Consider the following 23,639-nt stretch of genomic DNA (forward strand, 5'->3'; position numbering starts at 1 on the left):
CCAGAACGGGCAATGCAAAAGCTGAGCCGTTTAACGCTGCCTGCTGGAGAAGAGCTGCAGGGACGTGCCACCCCAACTCCAGCTCCCATCACTAGCTCGTTTCTGAGTGCCACAAATGAGACGTGTTTTTCCATTCACAAAGAACAATACTTTGCCTGTGTTTAGGAAAGCCTAGTGAAAGAAGATGTCCTTTCAAAGACGGAGCAGAATTTAGGCTCTGCCGAAGAAGCTGGCAGAACCTTCCCAGGTTTTGCAGCGCGTGCTGAGGCCAGGCTCGTGCAGACAAGCCTGGCTGGGTGGCCACCCATGCAGTGCTGTGCGCTGCTGACACCCAGTGCCTCTGTGTAAGCAGTTGGCAATAAATGACAGGACAAGTCAGACCAGGTTTTTAGAACACAATCGACACTGTGTGTTTTTCTGGGGAGCAGTGACACAGCCTCACCACCCATTGCTCGGCTCACATGCTCACTGCGGTCCTAACTCGGACACTCAGTGGGAAGCTGAAGTCACAGTGGTCACTGGTTTCATTGCTTGGGCTTTATGGCTCTCGCCTACGGCTTTGTGCCCACAAACGGGTCTCCATTTCACAACGTTTGCACTCGAGACATCCATCACCTTCCTGGTGTGATCGGTGTCGCAGCAGTAGCGGTACCCGCAGGTTGGTTTCTGTGCAGTGTAGAAGGGGCTGTACGAGTTGGAGCAACTTGGTTTGTAGAAGAGAAACTCGAAGAAGCTGGGCTGTCGGCCCCAGAAATGGGCAACAAAAGGAATGAAGCGAGTGGCCAAAGGCTGGTCCTGGTGGTGACGTGCTGGACACTGCTGGCTCGTTGGGATGGGCAGCACGTGGGAAACCTCCTGCATTGCTTTGGTCTCCTCCATTCCCTTTGGTCTCTTGCGGTCTTTGCCAGGGGCTTCTGGTGTTTTAGTCACCTGTGGAGCAAAAGAACCAGACAAATGCATTGCAATTGCCCCCCACACTTTGCCATCGTTATCAGTGCTTAAGGCCCCGACCCAAGAGTTGCATACTGGTGACCAGAAAGCGGCAAGTTAAACAAACCAGGAGAGTTAGGGAGTGCCAGCCTGCCTACACTTGCTGCAGGGGCAGTTAATACACAGTATAAATGCTGAGAAGTCAGGGGTTTACATTTTTTTTTAGCTAAAAAATTTAAGATGGTGTTACTTAAAGAGAAAGTGAGGTTAAAATCAAATGATGTACTGGAAATATGGAAACTATTTAGTGACAATACATATTGAAGGAATGCACATGAGGAGGCTTAAGGGCTTTGATTCTCTCGACTTGCATTTCAGCTGGTTATTTGTAACAGTGCAGAGTCAATATGAAGTCCTGCCCAGTTTCTGGTGCTCCTGCTGTCAGTCTGACCTGGCTCACCCTGTTACCACTTTTAGGGGCTACTACGTTTTCCTTCTGTGTTTGGCACAGGGGAGCCCCGGTCCCCAGTCAGCATCTCAATTATAAGAGCTCTGAATGACAGCAATACATGCTCCTTGTTAATGCTTCACCAAACCACAGCCATGGCAAACCAGCCGTGAAAATGGGTCAACCCAGTCTGACCCACAGGACGCAATGGGGCGTACCGGGGATGACAGAAACGTAACACTGACCCTTAACAAACACAGCCTGGGGCATCAGCTCAGCAGGCTCCAGGTCCCTCTGCTGATACCTAACACCACCCTGTGCCTCGTATTGCTGCACTCATTGCTCTTACCGAATCTCTAAGTGGGTTTTGCACCCTGCCAGAAATGTGAAGGGAAAAGCGGCGTTGTTGAATCTTACGACACAAGCTCTTCCTCATCATCAGTTGGGTCACATTTCTGATGTCTTGGAGCAAAGTCAGTGCTGTCACCTGTATGCACGGCACGGGGGACCAGGGACTGCAGAACCAGTAGGTTTTGCCTGTGCCTTTGCATGACCCCTTTGCGGGGGAGGTGGTGTGGATGCCTGCCCCGGGACACACACGGGGCTGACCTGTCACCCATGGCTGCTCCGAGGCTGTGCTCGACTGGGAAAGTACTTCTGCTGCTGTTATTTAACTGTGACTCAGTTATCTTGTTTTCACTGGTGACACCTCTGTGCTAATGGAAACGGGCTCTTCCCCCAGCAATTAGCTACTTTACTCTTGTCCTAAATAAACACTTTGCTGTCTGGCTTTATTTTTAACTTTGTAAAGAGGTTTCCTAGTTTCCGTGATGCTCTGGCTTACTTGGTGCTCTATTTCTGTTCCCTGTAGCTGGCTCTGAACTCGGGCTCCTAAACCTATTAGGAGGGGGACACCCGCCACTTAGAAATCTCCTTAAAGCCTTTGAGGGAAATTACCAGATCCCCACAGGTTCACCACCGCTTTTTGTCATTCATTTCCCCAGCACAGCCACCTGCCAGGTGCTTGAAAGCCTCTGTCGCTGGAGCTCAGGACAAGCATTATTTCAGCAGTCGCTGCTGCAAGGAAACGTCAGCCCATTTTTAACACGGGGGATAAAATAATGGGATTTTGACTCCTGAAGAGCAGATTTTGTACCACTACAGTCGTTTCATGGTGGTTTGTGTATCCCCGCTCTGAACACATGTAGATTTGTTCAGAAATTATTATATTCACATCCACGCAAGATTACAGCTCATGGTTTTTCTTGCTTTGGAAGATAAGAGACAAGTACACACATGACTGCGCTGCTGCAACTGCACCCACCCAGCAGGGAGGCGTTGATGTTATTAAAGCAACGCGCTTGGGGTGCAGAGGTGGGGCCGTAGTTACTTTGAAAACCCAGCTGCTAAGTCACGTAGATGCTTTCGAGATGTGCTAGCCCTGCATGCGCTTGGTGATAAGAGGGCTGACAGTAATTTCCAGTGATGGGCAGGACACCGTGCCAGGGAGTGCTGAGCTTTGGGTTTTGCTCTTGCCATGGGGTTTATCTGCCCTGGGGGTTCCCGCTCATCCTCTGGGGTGTCTAAAGCTTGGCAGAAACACCCTTTGTGCCCGGGTGAGTGCACCTGCTTACGTGATCGCTGCCTTTGAGGGGAAGCACCAGCTCAGTGTCCACAGTGCTATTTATGGCACTGCCGGAGCTCCGTGCCTGAATTACAAGTCCCACATAATCCTATTGCATCCCGACACACATTTAGAGACCTCTAATCCCTCCCAAATTGTCTGTTGTCTCTCAGAGAGGATCCTCACAGGTGGAGTCACAGAGGGAAGGCTGCCTCCATTAATCACGACAGCAGAAGGGCTCAGACACCCGCCGCAGACGAAGCGTTCCCCCGGGCGGCTGCTGAAGCCCTGCCTGGCCACCAGCACTGCCTGCCCTGTCCCTGCGCTGCTGCCAGCCCCTCGCTCCATAGCGAGTCCCCACTCCTGCAGCTCCTCGCTTGTCCCCGCAGAGCCATCCCGGGGCTACCACATGCGGTTTGCTCGGAGGTGTAAGTGGCCACAGGGGCAAGGCCAGCTGTTGTCGGTGCAACCGGGATTTGCACAGCAGGGGAGGGATGACGCATCACACCAACACCATCAAGACCCTTTTGTCCTGGCCACCAAGGGTCTTCCAGCCCCTTGCCCACAGGGACATGGCAAGCGGGAGTCCCTCCTGCCAAACTGTGAGCCCCAGGCTCCCACCTGCGTGGTCATGTCCCCGGTGAGGACCCCAGCACGGGGGGCTGTATGGTGCGGAGGCTGGAGGCAGCACTGCCGGCGTGGACAGTGCTGGCCATCAGGACCATTGTGACAACAGGGGTGTCACTGGGGTGCCCAGGCTGGGCAGGGCTGCTCAGGCAGAGGGTGCAGAGGAGCGCAGGGGCTCAGCCATGGAGACGAGGGTGCTGTTTCTCCTGGCCCACGGGACCACGCAGCACAGCTGAGGCGGCTGCGGGCTGCTCTGCTGGCCCTACCACCCCCACCAAAATGTGGCCTTGGCAGTGCAGACCCCCACCCCCCAAGGACAGGAGCCGTTTCCCTTTCCACAGGTGCAGTTTGCGGTTCTGCAGCCACTCTTGAGGGTTTCTCCTCCCGTGTGTCCCCCCCTCCTTTGGGTCTGGCCAGGGAGCTGTGCTGCACAAGCCCTTCACACACCTGTGAGCGCGGCAGGGAACGATCTGCATCCGCAGGGTGCAGCTCCTCACGCTGATGCAAAGGCAGATTGTTCTGGGGTGTTTACCCGTATTAGGATCAAAAGCAGCCTCACACTGCGGTGTGTTACATCAGAGCAGTGCTCACATGGCTATTTCTATGCCATAAAATCTGCTGGCCATCTGCCAAGTGCTTTCCCATGCTTTGTGCCCAGCCCGGTCCACTGGTCCGTTTAGCTGTGTGGCCTCTGTCACTCAGGAGATCACGGTGGGTGGCAGTCGTCCTCGCTTAAAAATACAGCCGTGCCACCAAACCGGGCATCTTTTCCGCCTCTTTTGAGTTTGCACTTGGCAGAAGCCAGCCTGCCCAGCAGCATACCTAGCACGTTCTTCTTGCTAGTCCTGAGCTTTTTCTGGCCTTCTGGGGGGGAAGTCCGTGCTTTACTGGGAGGTGGAAGGTAAAGAACAAATATTTTTCAGCTGGAACAAATAAATGGGAGTGTGCATATAAGCTCTTGCAGAATTGTTTAGCAGCTTGTGTTCACTGGGGTAACCACCTCAAAACACGCATGCCTTCATGTTGTGAGGGATGTTTTCCTACGCTCACCACCCAGGGTGAGACACCACCATCGTTGCAGGGTGGCACAGGCACAGCTCACCGCCCCTGCGCCCGCAGGTGCTGCGCTGCAGTCCCCCCTGCCCCTGGGGCAGAGCAGCACCTCGGAGCAATCCTCAGGGAGCTGAATCACACTTGCCTGTTCCCACAGAGCATCGCTGCAGCCCTGCGGCCTCTTTGAAGTCTCTTTGGTGTAATGACATTTTGTGGGACACCTTCGCGCACGAGCCCTGGCTTTCTCATTCCATGGGAGTTTATTGGCTTCTTTTCTTAAAATAGTCCCTCTTCTTTTCCTTGACTTTGTCTCTCTGTATTTCCTGTCCAATTTTTTCAGTCAAAGGCTGTGAATACCAGCAAGCACGTATGTCTTGGCCGTCTCGTGAAGATATTGTGTCCTTTGTCTTTCCAGAAGTGAGTGGGTCCAGTTCATCTGATTTCTGCTTTTGAGAGGTGCCAGTGAATTTTTGTTAAATGCCTGGGGCTCAGTGAGGTGGGTTCCCGTGAAGAGCTGGCTCCAGCACTGGTCTCAGGAGGGATGCACTTTCCCATTTTCCATCCTATTACCACTCCTATCTGCAGGCAGCACTATCCCTTGCCCTGCGATCTCGGCTAAAGCACGACGGCAGGTCCCTGCAGCGTGCTCCCTGTGCAATGAGCCCAGGGCATGCAGGAGTCACGCTCGTGCAAGCGTTTGCAGGATCTTTTCCTCTCCCTGTCTCATGCAAACAGCAGTTAAGATAACTGTCAGAAAGGGCGCGAGCCACACTAATTGCAGGCCGTGTGCACGGCACAGAGCTGTCCCTTCGGCATCACCCGCTGCTCCTAGAGCGGATCTTGGGAGCAGCAGCAGGAGCCGGGCGCAGGCTGTGGAGCCTCCCTGCTCCAGAGTGGGAAAAGGTGTCTGACCCGCTGGATGGAGCTGCACGTCTGCAGATCAGGCTAAATTCTCTGAAAAATGTCGTAAATAATTATAACCCCAGTACTACAAGCACAGGATTGAATCCACGTGGTACATTTTAACTCTCTTTTTCTTTCCCCAGTTGCCATTCATGTCAATTCACTTTATTTAAGTGCTGCCTGACAATTTATGCCGTGATTAGATTTTCCTTTTGAAATATCATAACAGTGCTCATTTTGCATTGTTCATGGTTGAGTTAATGTGCTGCCCTACCTATACTTTGTGGCAAAAAAAGGTTGTGAAAAGGTAGTTTCAAAGTGATTAAATAAGTGATACTTATCACTGAAAAAAAGAAATCTATATCATTTTGACTCTCAAAATGTGGTGGAAATAGAATAGCTATTAGATAGGATGAACTTACCCGTGAGCTCATTGCCAAGTTAATGTTTTGACAGCTATTTTGGGTTTAAAGTTCTCCAGAACTCCCAGCATTTATTAATAATCAATGTTACTCATTAACTCTCCTTTTTTACTTGTATGACACAGAAAATCCTTGGCAATGCTAGACACTAGCTTTTGTACCTGAAACAAGAAATGATTTGGGGTCAAGTCCCACCGCCTTCGAGCTTTGCATCACAAAATGCCCCAAGCCCTAATAACACGGGGGTCGTGTTGGGGAGGGGGATGTTTCTGGCAGTGTCTGGTCCCGTGGAAGCTGGTACAGATCTGCGGGGGGGCTCATCCACATAGAGGACGGGGACTTTGGTGCTTAGTAAGACGCTTCCAAAAAACTCAGCGGTAATTTGCTTCCTAGCATAGAGAGGGCAGGGGGAAAGGATTACACTTCAGCTCCCCCCGGCTCCGGCTGAGGTTTCCCTGTATCGCCAGGACACCCGCAGGTCCCAGAGAGGGGCTCTGGGTCCCAACGCGCCCTGCGAGCGGGTCGGCAGAGTCTGGGGGCAGCGCGAGCCCCAGGTCAGCACCACAGGGGCAGGTGAGCAAAGGGGTAAACCCGGGGGAAGGCGAGAGCTCCAGCCGCCCAGGCCCAGGCGCTCGCTGGACAGGCAACTGGCGAGGGTCGACGGCCGGTGCTGGGGGGTTTGTCGGAGGGACCAGACGCTGCCTGCACCCCGCGGGCCCGCCGACCCCCGGGCCTCTCGCCTCGGGCCCGCGGCGGGGGGCGCTGCGAGAAGCCCCTCGGGCTGGGACGCTGCGGGGGGAGGCACCGGGGCGGCGGGAGGAGGCACCGGGGCGGGAGGCACCGGGGCGGAGGGAGGGGCCGGGGGTGGCTCCCGCCCCGCCCCGCCCCACCCCCGGCGGCCCCGGCCCCGCTCCCCGCGGCGGGGGTGCCCGGCTGGGAGCGCGGCGGGGGCTCTGCCAGGATGAAGAAGCATCACTCCGTGCAGGGCACCTTCAGCCGCCTCTTCGGCAAGCGCCACGCCAGCCCCGCCGCCGCCTCCCTCTTCGCCACCAACCCGCCCTGGAGCCTCACGCAGGAGGTGACCTCGGACAGCGCGGGTGGCACCGGTCAGTGTCCGGGGGGGCGGCGGGGGGACCCGGGGGGGCGGGGGCGCGTTGCCCGCCCAGCCGGGAAGCACCGGGCGGGGGGCGCGGGGGCCGCGCGCTCCAGCTGCGACCCGCGTTCGGCTGCGGAGCGGGGGGCGAAACTTGACCGAGGAACAGTTTCAGGCCGCTAAGTACTTGCGAAGCCGTTGTTTTTTCTCGCTTCCACAACGCTTTCCCACGCCATGTTAGATCTGCTCCTGCCCAGGTTGGGGTTATTTACTTGTAAACCTGTTTCTTGAAGGCCGGTGCGCGAAGGGGGAGTTGCGGGTTGCATATTCCTCAGGATTTATTTGTATTTCTTTGTGGTTTTAATTGCAATACTGTGCCCTGGAGGCTCATGTAGGAGGGAGCCAAATTAATAGTAATGGAGCCAGGCAGATAAAAGATAGCGCTTGGTGGGTAAAGTTTGGTGGCTGTGAGACTCCAACAAACACTTTACAAGCTGGAGAAGGGAAGCGCTGCTCGCTGGGCTGTTCGATGGGGAGCATTGGCCACGGAAGCTCTTGCGAGGTGGTTACACCCTGAAGGCCAAGCTGGTGAAACCGAGATAAAATGAAAATGTGACGGAGAGTTTCATGCAACTCTCAAACACCAAAGAAAAACTGCTGATTTCTAACTGTTGTAAATCTGAGGAGGATTCAAGCCTCTCTCTGATGTGGTTTGGATTTAAAAAGAAAGAGAGAAAAAAAAAAGTCGCTGTGCCTGCTTATTACAAGCCTGATTTCCGTGGCTGCAATTGCAGTACAAAGGCATTCCTTTCAGGTGTGGGGAACTGCTGTGCGGATCAGTTTGCAAAGTGAAAGCCAGGAGTCCTTGAAATCTGAGCATAAAGCAAAGCTGTTGAATCACTCCTTAGCATCCTCTCGGCTTTTATATCATTAATTTAATTTGTGTAGGGTAGGGTGACACACCGAAGCTGAGTGACCGCGTTTGGAGTAACGCGTGCTGCGGTGTGGGCTGGTTGTGGCGAACGGGGAATGGCACGCTCGCAGCTAAGCAGTCCAAGGGGCAGCTTTATTGTGCCTTGATTTCCACGGTGCCACGGCCTTACCTAGTGAAGCCTCGTCCCTGGCCATGTTTCTTGAACATTGGCTGCATAGCTTCATGCCACCGCCACTGCCAAAAGGAGTCCATTGCTTCTGCTAATCCCCACCTTAGTTTTTCATACAAAGTAAACACAAGTTAGGCAATGTGGAATGGGTGTAGGTTTGCATGTCACTGACTCAGAGATTCCTGAATATAGTGACTGATGCCGCCTCCTCTCCTCGCTGTGAGCTGTGGATATCCCAGCGTCAAACCTGCTACACCTACTCCAGGTGATGCAACACCGGAGTAGGAAGAAGTTCCATTACTTGTGTTGCAGATTGCTTATTTTATTTCCCATGACTGAGAGGACACTAATGTCTCCGAGACGGGCTGAATGTCAAAAAGTGGCCAAAGCATAGCCAGGGCCAGCGGCTTCTGACAGCCTCCGAGGGTGTGTTTCCCGATCCCTCCTTCCAGGAAACGAAGCTGGTAGAGCACAGGTCTTACTGGTGACAGGCTCTTAGCAGGCAAGTCCTGTTTATCTAGCAAAGAAAACACAACTACAAGCACTTCATTTTACTTTAATTAAATGCATTCAGGTTAGCGATGCTTAGTAATCTAGGATCAAAGACCTTGTGATCTTTAATCCAGTTTCTCACTGAGTTTACCTAGTGTCTTGTTTAATAGAAAACTTTCAAGTTTCTGAACTACTCTATCGCCGCTCCACAGAGCTGTCTGAATTCAAACTCTCATGTTGCATTAGCCTTAATCCTTGCTGCTTTCTCGCCGAACGTGGGGTCACCCAGGGGGTTATGCAAAAGCAATCATTTGCTGACATCTCTGCTGTCCTCGCGACTCCAGCAGCTCCTCTGTGCTTGGGCCCCTCACAGGCAGGGAAGGGTTAAACTGTTGGTAGGACCACACTAAGTGAAGTGCAGGCTAACTAGTATTTTGAAAGCTGAAGAAAATGTCATTTTTTTAAAGAATCCTGTGTAGTGGGAGAAGTTTGGGATAAAGGAGAGGATGCCATGACTGACCGTATGGACAGTGATAGCATGATGGATACTCCTGGGTGTATCCCAGGGTAACTTGTGGTGTAGTGGGTGGGAGAAAGGAAAAGCTTGCATGCTTGCTGGACTCAGTGGCATTTTTCAAGGCTGTGTGGAATTCATTTGCCTTCAAACCATACCTTCAGCAGAGGCTGTGGTAGCTCATGCCCAGCCCCTGGCGTGGTCAGGTTCTTCATTCCAGGTGTTCATGCAAGTGCTTTTCTGTGGGAACACTCACAGAACCATTTGCCTTCCTCCTTTTTTTTTTTTTTTTTTTTTTTTCCCCCTTCACTAAACTTGGTGTAAAGCTCTGTTTCCCTGGGAGCTGCTTGCCTGATCTGTGCCTGGCCAAGGAGGGCAGAGACTTGGTGACCACCACAGCTACATGCCATGGCAGTCCGTGATGGGTTGGGGACCCCAGTCATCGGGTCTGGCAGTGTGTGGAGGGCACAGGCAGTGCTTCGGGCCAGCGAGGGGCTGTGTGGGAGCAGGGGCACGTGGGAGGGAGCGGGGACACTGGCTGGGGCAGTAACCAGTTACTTGCACAGTCTCGGTCAGGGACTCTGGGGCACAGCTGGTGCCCCAGGCAGCAGCCCTGCTTTGGCAAGCGCTGCCTTTGGGTTTTGGAGGCTCAGAAATGCAGCCCAGCCCCTTTGCCTGCATGCGGAGCTTATACAACCTTCACCTTTCTGCTCCTTGGCTTTTAATTGCTGTACGATACTTGACAGAAACAGTTTCTGTACTTCACACTTTCACATGGGGTCAGGTTTGAGGACTGTGCTTTCAAACACAGCTCTTCAAAAACAGCTTTTAGGGAGGGTGGGGAAAGAACCCACCAACTTCTTGGTGTTTGTGTTTTGGGGAAGAGAGGGAGGCTGTTTGCTTCTTCCTTCTCACTGAAACCACTATCGCAGTCTGTTAGGTGGGGACACTCCTGCAGTTTGCTCTCTGATCACAGCCATTTTTCTTGCTTTTCCCCCTTCCTCCTCAAACCTTGTTTTTTCTTTAATGTTGGTCTCCTTGGCTACAAATTATTTGTGTATCTCCTTCCAGCCAAGGTGGGGTTTACATGCTTCAGTGCTTCTGCTTGTTAATTCATGCTGTTAATCAGACACAAAGAACGTAATTAAACTAATTTTATGAGCTTTATTCACTGTCAGAAATAAACCGGCCCAAAAGGTGTGGTTCAAGGTAAAAGCACAGGGCTGGGAACCCAGAGAACCCGATGGCTTCTCCTGCTTGTAACACCAAGGCTCTGCGACTGCTTCCTGCCGTAGCGTCTCCATTCATAGCAGTGTTTTGTGGGAAGACATTCAGAGCGTTTCTCCGTAAGGCAGGCTGAAGTGTGAAAGTGTTGTGACAAGCACGGTTTGCCCCCCCATACCAATTGCAACGGGGGTCAGAAACCAGTTGTTCCAGCAGCATGCATGAGGATGCTGTGGGCGCTGGCGGTGTCCCTCCGCAGCAGGGAGAGCGGCTGTGGCAGCCCCCTCCTGCTGCCCTCAGCCGATGGCAGCAAAACGCGGAGGGGAAAAACCTCCCTGGGCAGCCCCCGCACGTCCCATCCGCATTGCTGTCCCCGAGCGGTGCAGTGAGCCGTTCCCTCCGCTCGCCCCGCTGCTGCTCAGCACAAGCCAGGGGTCAGGGACGCCTCTGCTGTCCCTCTCCGCTGCATAAGTGACAGGGCCCTGTTGTCACGATAGGGCTGAGTGACGAACCTGTAATTAACTCTGTCCTTTAATGAGGGAGGCAGGTGAGGAAGGGCAGGAGCTCTCTCCCTCCAGCTGGTGTGGTTGGTGGTCAGGCTCTGCTGTTGCCTCCCCCCTCAATTCCAGCCGCTGACGGCTCAGCCAAGGTCAGATTCTGCCCAAGCTTACAAGCTGGTTTGTCACTTCTGTGGGCACCTGCCCTGGACCCAGGCCGGCTCTCCTGGGAGTCAGAGCCTCGCGGCACTATAAAGAGACGATCCGGTCACTTCTGAAGCTTTTTCCCTCCCTACATGTAATCTGGGTGGGGAGTGCACTGAGTGCTTGTGCTAACTGTTGACCCTCTTGAGGTAAGTTTAAGTTGGCTACTCTTGGAAATAAGCCTTTCAGAACAGGCTTTGACGTCTGTGCTCATTAAACTAGAGCATGTGGAGCTCTAGGGAGGCTCCCTGTGCCTCGCAGGGGTGTGACAGCACCTGCCCGGGGGTCCTGCACACCTGGGACTTCCCCCTGCCCTCCATCTCCAGCTCGGCTCCAAAACACCCAGCTACTCCTCCAAATCTGTCCCATGTTATTTTTCCTGTTGCCTCAGATGCAGTGCTGCTAACAGTCTTCTCTTCCCCTCAGGTGATGTGATTGAAGTGTATTATGGTGACAATCGCTTTGGGACGATGACTGACTCTGGCACAGCAACGCTTAAACCTCGTCCGAGAGTCCGGCCACTGCTGACTTTCTTACCCCTTGTGAGTATCCAGCTCGCCGCTGGGATTTGGTACAGCAGCGTGTGTAACTGGTGCCCAGAACCAGCCAGGCTGGCTGCTGCTCTCATCCCCTACCTGAGGGAAGAAAATAAATGAAAAGCAAAACCACTCTATAATAATGCTGGATACGAGGGATTAGGAGGTGATTTGAGTTCAAGGCTTGTGTTGGACATAGGCGAGGTGCTCAGGCGAGAGACGTAAGCATCATCAGACTTGCATTTTCAATTAAAAAAAAAAATTGCTGAGCGTGTAGATGATAGATCTGGCTTGCACTGCATTTTATCTAACCGCTACTGTCATATCTCTCTCTGGATCAGGCATGTTGCTGGAGAGAGCAATAGCAAAACTGTGTCCTGTTTACAGCAGAGGAATGAGGAGGCAATGCAGGAGGTGTTTGTGCAGAGTCTGATTTTTCAATCTCTGGGTGAGGGAAACCGTTCCCTGCAAAGCTGCCAGTGCTCCCGTAGCAGCCGGGTGCAGGGACTGGAGCAGCAAGTGCCAGCGCAGCTGGACGCAGGGGGCTCGGAGGTGGCTTTAACCCAGCTGGGACTCCAGGAGCCACACGTGCTCCTTGTAGGCTTCCATGCTCTGCTGCCAGGTGTGCTGAGCGGGCTTTCCTCCCCGGTGTAGCACACCTTTCCAAAGGTCTTATCCCTTGAAGGGTACAGTGAAGCGGACGATTGCTCAGAAGTGTTCTGGAGGTGGCAATAGCTAAATCTGTGGGGACACATGCAGGTCACTGAAGGCACTAAAGCACTTAAAAGCCTTTGGTCTTGACAAGGAAATCCTCTCTGAGAGCGAGGGATGTTTTCCCTTGTATAACCCTGTCTTTTGGAGCAGCCGTCACCTTCAGCAGAAAATGGGCTGGTCTGCTGTCACCTGGGTGCAATTAGGAGCTAATGGAGTTGTGCAGGTGTCATTGGGAGGACAACTGGGCTGCAGGAGTTTATATATCTATTTGAGAGCATAATTAGGAAGTTATGGGGTTATACAGGCTTTAAAAAGGGGTTGTGCCCTCTGTGATGGTTTCCAAAAGATCACAGCAGGTGAAAATCTCGTCTGGGATCTGAGTCAAGTAACTGTAGGACCAGTGCCTGAGAAACTCCTCTCCAGTAGCACAAGCGTGGGTGTGCAACTGTTGCTGGTACCCCGTATCACCAGGTTTTTAGAGTGCAACTGGCCTTTCGTGTCTTTTTAGAGCTTTCTAGTGCTTTACTACTAGTGGAAGTGTATGTGGCAAAGGAATAAATAGCACCAAGGTCCCTGTGACAAATACTCAGGGCTGTCACCCTAGCCAGGTGCTTGCTTCCTGCCTGCAGAGGCACAGCTGGTCCTGGGGCTCTCTTCCCCCTCGGTTGCCTTTGTGAGGGTCCCTCACAAACCTGTGCTTCTTTTCCGAGTGTAGCAGGTTTAACTGAAGAAGTTAGTAGGAATAAGCAGTGTTTTTAAGGACCAGCCTGTGTTGGATATTTGCATTACCTTGATTAGGTTTGATGATGATTTGATCTGGCACAGACACTTCTGCTGTCACATACATATCTGCACTGGGCTGTTCAGCAGCTCCCACCTTAACCCTTTCTTTCCACCCCCACACCATCCTGCGCGGGGGGAGGCTGAGAAGCAGCTGCCTGGGTAGCTGTGAGTCAGGAGGACGCACACACCCTGCCCGGCAGCGGGGCCGCTGGGCTTTGTGTGCCTGGCAGCTCCCCCTGCGCCAGCAGCTTCCCCCCAGATCACCCGGCCCTTGGCTGTCCCGAGCTGAGTCGCAGCAGGGATTGCAGGAGAGGGGGCTGCTCGGGTACCACTGTGTCCCCCTGCCCACCCGGCTTCCCAGGCACTGCAGGTGCAGGAAGGACTTTGGCGTCCTGGGGGAATAAATTCCTTTGACCACCTATCTGCTTTAGCTCTGCTTCAAAACAAGGAGTTTAGGGGTAGCTCTTTATATTCGGAGAGATCCTTGGCCTCTCTGAGACCCCAGGATGCGAAGCATTTGTATTTTGGTGCGGTTTTTTGGACCTGGTCTACATGATGGGTAGGAAGCATGGGCTCCTGAGAGACTGGGTGAGCTGGGGACCGTGAGCACAGGCAGGCTCCCCTTCACTGGGGCCAGGGGGTACCTAACCCTGTTCCAGCACTGAAAAGCCATTCCCGGTGGTTACAGTGAAAGCTCCCCCCAACAGGATCCTCGGCATACATAAATCTGATTCAGGAACTGCAAACTGGAAATGCAGGTTCCTGGCACACCAGGAGCGCAGCAGCCTGCTCTGAACCAGCTGGAGGTTTGCTGGGCTGGTCACACCCCAGCAGACGCAGCAGCGGGAAACAATCTTTCTAGTCATCTCTGGGGACTGGCAGCGTGCTGGAGATGCTTTCCATTTTAGAAGCCAGCTCATGACGTGAGGATGGGTGGTTTTTGAGAGAGAAGCTGAGCATTAGCAACTGCAATAGAAATTTTTGGTGTGAAACAGGCTTGCCCAGTTTTTAGGACCTGTTGGAATGACATGTCCAAAATTACCACTCGTTTATGAAATGTGGACTGTTTCCTCCAGCTTTGCATAGATCTCTTCCGACTGCCATTCCCTCTCCACTCCTGTCCAAACATGTGACGCATTTGTTGCTTTTAATTCAGCGCTCAGGCATCTTTGTTTCCCTGTAAATGAGCAGGTATCCTCAGTGTGCCCTGCAGACTGGCAGCAATGAATTTCCATAGCAAATGGGGACTGCTGGGGTTTTTTTCTTTGTGGTGTTTGTATCTCACTGTTCTGCACAATTTCATTACCAGCTCTTGAAATGCCTCTGTCAGCCTTTGCCTTCCCTCTGGCTTTCAGCTGAAGTTAAGGATCTTTCCTCTGCCTCGTACTGTATCTGTTGGGACCAGTAAAGAGGGCTGAGATGAGGCTGTAAGGCTCACCTCGTGTTTTGCTACTACCAGATCTGTCCTAAGGCCCTGTCAGACCTTGGCTTGTCCATCATCCATCGGCACAAAGCTGTCTGATCAGTTGTGCAATCCCAGGGATGCGAATTCCCACTCGTGCTCTCCTGGCTCACCAATACCTGCTTCATTCCCCTGTGGTTATAGGGGGTCTTTGGTCGTCTGCAGGGCGACGGACTTTGCAAGCAAGGCATGTGTATTATCTTATTCTGTCAAAAGCTGGGGGATTCCAGGGCTCTTCTGAAGGAGCCCCGGCTGCTGCTCTTAATGTCGGCTCTGTCCCAGCGGCTCCTGTGTTCCTGCTACACCCAGGGCAGTGAGTAACAATAATGTGCAGCCTGAGCCCTGCATGGGGCTGGCTGTATAAACCCAGCGTGACCTTTGATTGAGGAGACTTTGGAATCCTATAGCAATCTCTTGTAAAAATAGCGATAATGCCAGTGAAAGGCAGGGGACACTGGCTCAATCATTATCTAGGCGTTTGTATGCAGACAGCCACCACACTGAGCGGTGCAGGCTGATGGCCGGATAACTTTTCCTTTGCACAAGGGGCTGTGAACAGCTAATGCAAACGGCTGCCTGGGGTGGACAGGGGTACAACAGAGTGGACCCCGGAGCCTGGGAACCGGACGAGATGTCCCTGACCACAGCCCATGGGGTCTGCGAGCTTGCGCTGCTCATGGAGTGTAATTTCCTTGCTGTGGGTCTCTCCCAACGCTGGTATGTGAAAGTCCAGTCCACTGCCTCAGTCACTTAGATCTGTGCTGACGGCCTGATTCAGCACCGGTTTGTTTTTGGACATGGGTGCGTTAGTGTACATTTCACGAGCAGCTCCAGCCCCTCTGCAGAGCAATCTTAGCAGTGAGTCACCGGAGAAAAGGAGAGGCTTTCTGCTGCTGGCAGGTGTACGGGGCAGGAGCCCTGGTCAGCACTCTAGGTGAGTCAGCGTGCCATGAATATCTCACCATGGGTAGCTGTAATTATCCAAAGTACCCTAGCTGTAAGCATCCTTGCAAATGTGTAGGCTGCTAAATTGCATGGTCCTGTACCAGCTAAATACACTGCTGAGTTTTCAGCACGAACACGGAGGGAGTAATTGAGAGTGAAACACAAACCGCACAAATAGCAGTTTTCCCCGGAGTGTTCAGCTATGCTGGTGCCAGTTTCCCAAAAAGCTGGAAGTCTGTCCGTGACTTCAGTGTGGTGCGTACGTGACTGCGGCATGAACTGGCAGTGTTTGCTGGAGAGCAATACCCACAAAAACCCGTGGGAGCTATTATGTTTGCTTGGTACATGAATGGTGAGAAACTGGTGCTGCTGATTGTGGGCTGGAGAGCCCTAATCTTGGATGCGAAATAGCCGTGCTCCTCTCCAGCCCCTCTGCGCCTGGCCAGCGCGGGGGATGTATCCATGGCTTGTGCAACCCTTGTCACTTCACACATCCCCTTAAACCCTGTCAACAGCAGGGACCGCACGGTCTTGGGAATGGCCCTGGATCCCATCAGGCTGCTGCTTGTGTAGACAAATTACCAGTGCGCAGGCGAGGGCCGGCTTGTCAGCGCTTCGCTCTGATACCCTGGGCATAAAACTAACAGCTCCCTTTTCTGAACTATTGCAGAATGCCCAAGAATCCCACGGGGTGGCTGTGCCAACGCCGTCGGTGCCAGAACACTTTGAGGAAAAAGCAGCTCTTGGTAAGGAAACTTCTCTGCCGAGTCCTGGCCGGCTCTGAGCACTCGGCAGTACCATGCCCTTGGGGAAGGAAGGATGTGTACCGAGCTCTGGAGCAGACAGTCTGATCATGAGATTTTCATGCGAAAACAGAGTCTCCTCTTAATTATTTTTTGAAGTCATTGAAAGTGAATTCATTTCTAAGGGGTGAGGCGTAGTGGCTGTTACAGTTCAGCAGGCTTTAGACAGCTGCTGAGCAAAATAAACTGGCTTCCTAGGAGGATAGCTGGCTGGAGGCGATGCCGGCCGTCGCAGCGCTGAGGGAGAAGGTGCTCACACCGCCGTGCTCTTGCTCTTCCTTGCAGGCTCTGGCTCCCAGATCAATGGGAACTACCGAATGTACAGCTCTGTGGGGGACCTGCACCTGCAGGCTCTTGAGGGAGATGACCTGGATGAAGACATCCCGCCGCCACCGTCGGTGCCCCCACCGCCCCCTCCAATGGCACCAGCACCTCCAGCCTCACCAGTCCCACCACCACCCGAAATGCTTCCTCCGCCACCACCGCCACCACCCGAGACAGTGCCGCCACCTCCCGCCATGGCACCGCCGCCGCCTCCGGCCTCTGCCCTGTCATCCCCCAGCACGCCGGCTCCTCCAGACTTCATCCCACCAGCCCCACCGGGTGCCTCACCGCTCAGCTGGGCCCCGGCACCTTTCGCCACCGGCATCTCCAAGTGGAAGTCCGAGACGGTGCTGAACACGCGGCAGGCGGACGCTGAGGGGCCGCTCTGCCATGCTGAGGCTGGGGTGCCAGCTGCGCCCACCCCGAAGGAGAGTCTGCAGCCCAAGCAGTGTCCTGAGCCCCACCTCACCTTCCCCAGGTCCTTCAAGGTGCCTCCCCCGGCCCCAGCCCGGTCCTCCTCCATCCCGGTGCCGGAGAGCCAGCCGCCCCGGCAGGAGCCCTTCCCCAGGCAGCCTCATGCCCGGCCTCCCCTCCCACCATGCTTCACCATAAGACCCGCGGCCAAAGCTCACGCAAGAGGAGAAGCCGAGCAAAGAAATTCCCCGTTGCGTCAGGCTGTCGCGAAGCCGGCTGTGCCCACACCCCCACCGCTGAGCCCCAAGCTGGCTCCAGGGCTCGGCCAAGGGACCAATCCTGCCAGTCCCCGGTCCCCACTGCCAGGCTCTGAGACGGAGAAGGTTCCCCAGCCAAAACCAGCTGAGAGAGACTCTCCTCCAAAGCCCGAACCTCTCTCTGCAAATGACCTTGACCTTCCCCCTCCGGACTACCCGATCTGTGAGGATGACTGGAGGGATGCCAGCAACCTGAGCAGGCTGCGGCACGAGCTCTCGGCCCTCCTGCGCTCCCCACGGCGGGAGGAGAGGCCGCTGGAGAAGCCAGCCGCCCCGCGGCCCACGGACGGCGGTACTGACCACGCTGGCAGCCATGAGCCCAGTCTCAGTGGGCCCCAACCTGCGAGACCCGCCGGGAAGGACACGCAGCTGCCCACGGGAGGGGAGAGTGAGAAGAAGGAGGTGCCCAGCAGCCCCCCCGGTGCCAAGGGGGGCTCTCCCAGCATGGCGCTTCCCGCTCCGGAGAGCAGCCCAACCACGCAGACCCGCAGCGTGATTAAAATCAGGAACGAGTTGGAGGCTGTGCTGGCGCTGAAGAAAGAAGGGAAGCTTGCCCTGGGGCTCGGCACCCAGAAGCAGGGCCCCGAGGATGGCGGCAGCACCCCACGTGTGAGGAAGAGCCCCCCAGACCCAGGTGAATCGGTGCTGCCAAAACCATCCCTGAGCCCACTCCCAGCACCAGCGGCTGCAGTGGAGAAGGATGAGACGGGGCACGAGGACCATCCCACCCCTGCCGTTAGCAAGGCCACAGAGATCTTGATCCCTGATCCAGGGTCCCCCAACAGCACCATGAGCCCCTCAGACCCACCTCAGGCACCAGCAGAGGAGCCCCCTGCTCCCACCTCCCCCACGCCCCCCATTTCTCCCACCCAGAGCCCAGCACCCCAGCCCAACACAGCTGTCTTCCAGTACAAAGTGCACCGGGCTGGAGCCAGCTCAGCCGAGCAGCCCAGTGGCTCCAGCTTGGCTGAACCGCCCTGCCCCGTGAGCCTGGCTCGGAGCCCCCCGAGCGCCTCGGCCGCGGGGCCGGAGGAGGTGCTGATCCACCCCGTGACGGGCGAGCGGGTGGAGCGGGGCTCCCCCATGGCGCTGCTCCTGGCAGCCCGGCAGCGTGCCCAGCGGGGCCGGCAGGGCGCTGAGGTGGGACCTGTGCCGCGGGTGAAGCCGCCCCTGAAACTCGGCAGCGCCTCATCGGACACCACCTCCACCAGCTTCTACCGCCATGAGTCCAAGCCCTGCTCCTTCACCGTGGTGCCCCGGCCGCCTGCAGCGGGGTCAGGACGGAGCAAAGTTCCATCCTTCTCCAGCTCCTCGGAGCAGGGCCGGGACACGCGGGCAGTGGGCGAGGCGCAGCCCCCCAGCCTCGCCGGGCACCCGCGGGCCTCTGCCTCCAGCCTCCTGCGGGGCCTCTTTGAGGCCGGGCAGCCGACCCAGACCGGCCCAGCCCGCCACGACGTGCCCAGGGAGGAGGAGAACGGGGAGACGGCGCTGGACTACGGGATCATCCCCCCACCCCCTGAGTTCAGCAACGAGGTGGACGAGGCCGAGGGACCTCTCCCACGTCAGGAGAACCGCAAGTGCCCCAGCTTCCCCGACAGCAGCCGGGGCTCGGAGGCACCGCGGTATTTCAGGTGGCCCGGCTACGGCCGCAGCTACGGGGGCAGCCATGAGCCGCCCGCCCCGCTGCCCTCGGGGAAGAGCAGGAGGAACGGGGACTTTGTGCCCCAGTACCCCGATTACAGCAGCTCTGCCGGTTACTTCAGCCGCTGCCCGAACCCCCGCCCGCTGATCAAGAAGCGCCTGTATGTCTCTGAGCCCGACAGCTCCTACCCCCGGGCAGCTGCAGCTCCCCGGGGCACGGGTGCCCTCTCCTCCTACGTCCCTGGGGGATACAGCTCCCCGGCCGGGGAGGGGGTCCGCCGCCTTGGCTCTGCCCACAGGAACGGCCCCACGAGCACGCAGGGCAGGCGGACGTCCATTGATGCCACTGGGAAAGCAGCGCCGTATGGCAGCGCCGGGGCCGATGCCAAGTACAAGGGGCAGAATGGGGATTTCTCACCCACCAGCATGGTGGCAGCCAGCAGGTATGTGCCGCCCTGAGCTGACCCCTTCCCTGTGTTCTGTGTCCCCTTGATGAAGAGGCAGGCTGGGCTCTGGGCAGCAGGGGCCTGGGGGAAGTTGTTGCCCCGTGGCTCGCGCGGTGCTGCTGGGCTGCGCTGGCTCGTAGCCGGGGTCTCCTGCCGCCGCCTCGCCCCGGGGCCATGGCTGTGGCATGGCTCCTTCCTGGTGCCAGCCGTGACCCTGGCGCCCATCGCTGTGTCCTCCCCATCTTGCTGAACAGGGATGCGAGGCAACAAAAGTCACCTTGCTCCACTAGAAATAAAATAAAATATATAATTGCAATATTGAACAACAATAAAGGGTGTTTCCTTGGCTTTCAGTGACTTTCCCTGTTTTCCCTCCAGACCTGCCCACGGCAGCTCGCAGTACGGCGGACCTACCAACACCTTCACGGTCAGGCCTGGGACACGACAGCCCATCTCCTACGCCTACCAGAGCGGCCACCGATAGGTTTGTCCGCAGGGCTGCTCCGCCGCCTTCATCCAGCTGGGAAGGGGTGAGAAGGTGCCTGGGTTGGTCGTCTCCTTCTCCACGGGCACCAGGGATGGTCCCAACCCAGCCAGCAAACACACTGCTTGAAGCCGCTGCTGCAGAATGCGGGGAGTGAACCTGGGACTTGGACTCTTGTCAAAGGACCGTCACGGAGAGTAGTTACTACAGAGGTCAGGCTGCTGCCTTGTTACGTAAGCAAACATGGTTTTCCTTCTCCTGTTTCCCTCCCGCCCTGTATTATTTTCAAAATTGCAGCCTGATAGGTCTAAGAAAACCAAAAAGCATCCTTAGTTCTCTTTGAAGAGCATCCCCACTGGAGAGATTGTTTTCTGTTTGTTTTCTTAATTGGTTTAAATCCAACATGTGTTGGGAGTAGGGAGAGACCAAGTGGGAGCTGTGCATAATGGAAGCAAGCTGGTGTATAGCTACGTGTAGGGGATTGAAAATAAGAATGTGAGGCCAATGGGATAGAAAAGCATTCAGGATGTCTAGGTCCTAACCTCTTCTGTCCCCACCTCTTTCAACAGCCTTGAGCGAATCTGTTGTGCTGATGCCTTAAAAACAGCTCCTGGCTCTCGGTGCCTGTCCTGCCGAGCTGGGGGCAGCTCTGCCGCAAAGGGCTGAGCCCCCTCCTCTGGGGGCCCTTTGCTTTCCTGCACCTTTTGGTCACTGTAAATGTTTCTGTTGGTAATTATTCCTCATGGAAGAAGGCTGTGAGGCCTGGATGGCTGCCTGTAAAGCACTTTGGAGACCTCAGACATTGAGCAGCCCTTCTTTTCCTTTATCAGCTGGTGAGTGCCAGTGACTCGCCAAGGTGCTGTGCTGATGGTGCTTTCCTCGGGGGTCTCTTGCCACTTCATGCCTATGTAAACCCCGCCTCTAAAAGCAAAGCCACAGAGTCCTTATGAACTGTTATACTGAGACTTGGCTTTAGTTTGTCTGCTTTGGGGGACTAAGAAGGTAAGTTTCAGCGTGGTTGCAGGTGCTGCTGGTGCGTGGAATGCCTGCAGTGGCACACCGAAGGCAGCTGGCTCCCGCTGTTCCCCTAAGTGCTTGTCCGGGTGCTGGACCTGCGTGCAAGCCTGTCCTTGCTTCCCGCCAGTGCTTCTCCGAAGGACCTAATGATGGCTGTGGGGCAGGGTGGGAGATACAAGTAGCCTTAAAGAAGGTATTTCATACTACAGAGCAAGCAATACAGTGCCACAATAGCTGACCAAAGTTTTGAATAGCCAACTTGCTGAAATTAGAAATATATAATCTTCCTCATAGGTAAACTTGCTGAAAATCACTGTAAGATAAGTGTAAAAACTTGTAGAGAATGTTTTCTAGTCACTGACAAACTAAAAGCACTTTGAGACATTAGTCTATTTTTATGGAAAGCACTTTCTATTTTCAGTACTATACAGTGTCATTAGTTCCACTCCAGCTTATCCTGTGTTGCATGCACGTATGCATGTGTGCATATAAGCAGATTTTGCTCTACAATTCAACTCAAAATTCAGTGATAAATTTTCCTTCACGGTGGAATTTCCAGAAGTTTTTATTAATGTCATGTCATTGAGTTCTACGTTTTATGTTATTTCCAACTTTATCTAATAATTTAACTGCTGTTTCCAATATTGCAGCAGCTTCAAAGTATTCTGAACTTTACTTTGCTGTGAATAAAATGAAAACCCAAGTACCATAATCAGTCCAATAGCTAATTGAAATGGCGTTTTTATGCCAGTAAGTCACAGTGACTTGAAAGATTCCCAGACATGCTCACCCCAGCCAGTATTGAAATAACACATTTTAAATATCTGGGTGTTTGTTTTTTAAACAATGTTTATGGAGAAAAGTGACTATGGAGTAACTCCCTGGGTATTTAAGTGTGCCAGTGTCATGTAGCATAGCTTCCACCCCCACCCCGCCCTTAAAACATGGAAGTTTTTCTGTAAGAGGAGCATCTCGAGGATTCTTACTTACCTATGGAAGCAAAGCTGTGACACTGCTTGGGTGGCTTCAGGGTCATGTCTTAGTATTGGATGAAGCTTCACCAGCTTAACTTGAAACAATGAGAAAGCCTCTCTGACAATATTGCAACCTCATTGTTTTTATTTCCCGTTACTTTTTTTTTCCCCAAAAAATTATTAAGTTATAACTGCAAATTAATTCTCAAAAGCAGTTTTAAATTTAAAGGCTTGTTGGGAGACTTCAGCCTTCAAGATTGACTTTGCCCAGAAATGGAGGTGGGTGTGTGCGACTTTACCCCTCAAAAGTTCTCCTAAGTGTAAGTGTATCCCCAACACAAGTTGGTTTTGGTTTGGTGGTGTTTGGGGTTTTTTTTTGTTTGCTTTTAGGGTTGGTTGTTGTGGTTTTTTTAAAGTAAAATGTGAAACTCCAAGGGTGGCAACTTGCTTTGAATTTCACTTTTAGTATTTCACCCAGACACGCAATTCGTATGTAGTTGTAATTTGGTGTTATGTAGTGCGGAGTGTCTTGTTTCTAGCAGACAGGTATTTGTTTGTATTAAATATTAGAAGCATGATAATGTAAGTCAGTTTTATGAAACAGCCATTATTCATTCAAAGAACACCCATTCTGGGAACGCACAGTGGACTAAGCTATAACTAAATCAGCTAGGACTTGGCTCACAGTTGTGAAACTGATTAGCATGAATGTTTTAAGCAATGGAACTATTCTATTCTTTAAACACTTTGGGCTATCGCAGCTCCTGAATGCCTTAAGCAAAATTCTAGTTATTTCAGTAACAACTAGACATCTATGCTGGGGCCATCGGGAACTGTTTGTGTTACAAAGAAACCACTGTTGGAGTGGTTGGCAGCCAAAGCGCTTACACAGAAAGTTAAATCCCTAGTGAAGAGCGAGGATGCAGGGATGGGGAAGAGCTCCCTCTTCCTTGGCCAGGTGACTGTCAGGATAGCGCATAGATAAACTGCACTCTGATTCCCGTTCCTGCTCCTTCCCAGCTGTATAAATTTAGCAATAGAAGAGGAAGAGACTAAGGGGTAGCGATGGAGCAAAGCAACCTTATAGCCTTAGCACTGACAGCAGTCTTGCAGCCTGACAATGGAATTATTCCCACATCAACCCTCTCTGATGCAGTTTGGTCATTCAAGTCTTGATACAACTTAAAATCATCCCCTGCAGTTGCCTCTTCCTCAAAAGTACCTGCTAATGTCGTATAACTGAGACCTTTACTTGTAAAGTGTTGAACAGTGTCTTATTTATGAGTGCCATTGAACCTTCTTGCATTAAATATGTCTGGACGTATTGTTTTATTGCATGTGTGATCTGACTTTTTTTTTTTTTTAGTATGGCTTAAGTGGTCTGTCTGCTGTTAAGACTGATCTTTGCGTGTAAGATTAAAAGGACAGGGAAACAGCTCAAACTGGCCTCAGCAACTCTGAATTTCAGCTTTCCTAGGGCTTGGTCCAATTTCTGCTGAGAGCTGGCAATTTTAAGTGTTTTTGGAAGCCCAGTCAAGGAATGCACGGGCAGCTAGCCCTAACTGCCCTGTCACTCTAAACACCCCTCACACCCAGCTGCTTAGGTAGGCTGGCAAAGGAGCTCGTGCAGTTCAGCCTGTGCTGC

General features: G+C 53.7%; 1 protein-coding gene across 1 annotated transcript; it reads left to right on the top strand.

Annotated features, from left to right (window-relative positions):
• Positions 1-6,904: 6,904 nt before the first annotated feature.
• C17H6orf132 (chromosome 17 C6orf132 homolog) lies at positions 6,905-23,327 on the top strand. Its single transcript, XM_037410144.1, has 5 exons — positions 6,905-7,113; positions 11,561-11,676; positions 16,245-16,320; positions 16,663-19,516; positions 19,898-23,327. The coding sequence occupies exons 1-5, from the start codon at positions 6,969-6,971 to the stop codon at positions 20,001-20,003; spliced, it is 3,297 nt and encodes a 1,098-aa protein (XP_037266041.1). The 5' UTR covers positions 6,905-6,968; the 3' UTR covers positions 20,004-23,327.
• The last annotated feature ends 312 nt before the right edge of the window (positions 23,328-23,639 follow it).

The sequence above is a fragment of the Falco rusticolus genome, chromosome 17 (genome assembly GCF_015220075.1).
Source record: "Falco rusticolus isolate bFalRus1 chromosome 17, bFalRus1.pri, whole genome shotgun sequence".
Classification (NCBI taxonomy): domain Eukaryota; kingdom Metazoa; phylum Chordata; class Aves; order Falconiformes; family Falconidae; genus Falco; species Falco rusticolus.

Excerpts from the sequence above, each read along its gene's own strand:
- C17H6orf132 (XM_037410144.1), top strand. The coding sequence starts at position 6,969 with ATGAAGAAGCATCACTCCGTGCAGGGCACCTTCAGCCGCCTCTTCGGC. Across the intron at positions 7,114-11,560 it reads GGACAGCGCGGGTGGCACCG|GTGATGTGATTGAAGTGTAT; the intron begins GTCAGTGTCCGG and ends TCTTCCCCTCAG. Across the intron at positions 11,677-16,244 it reads TGCTGACTTTCTTACCCCTT|AATGCCCAAGAATCCCACGG; the intron begins GTGAGTATCCAG and ends GAACTATTGCAG.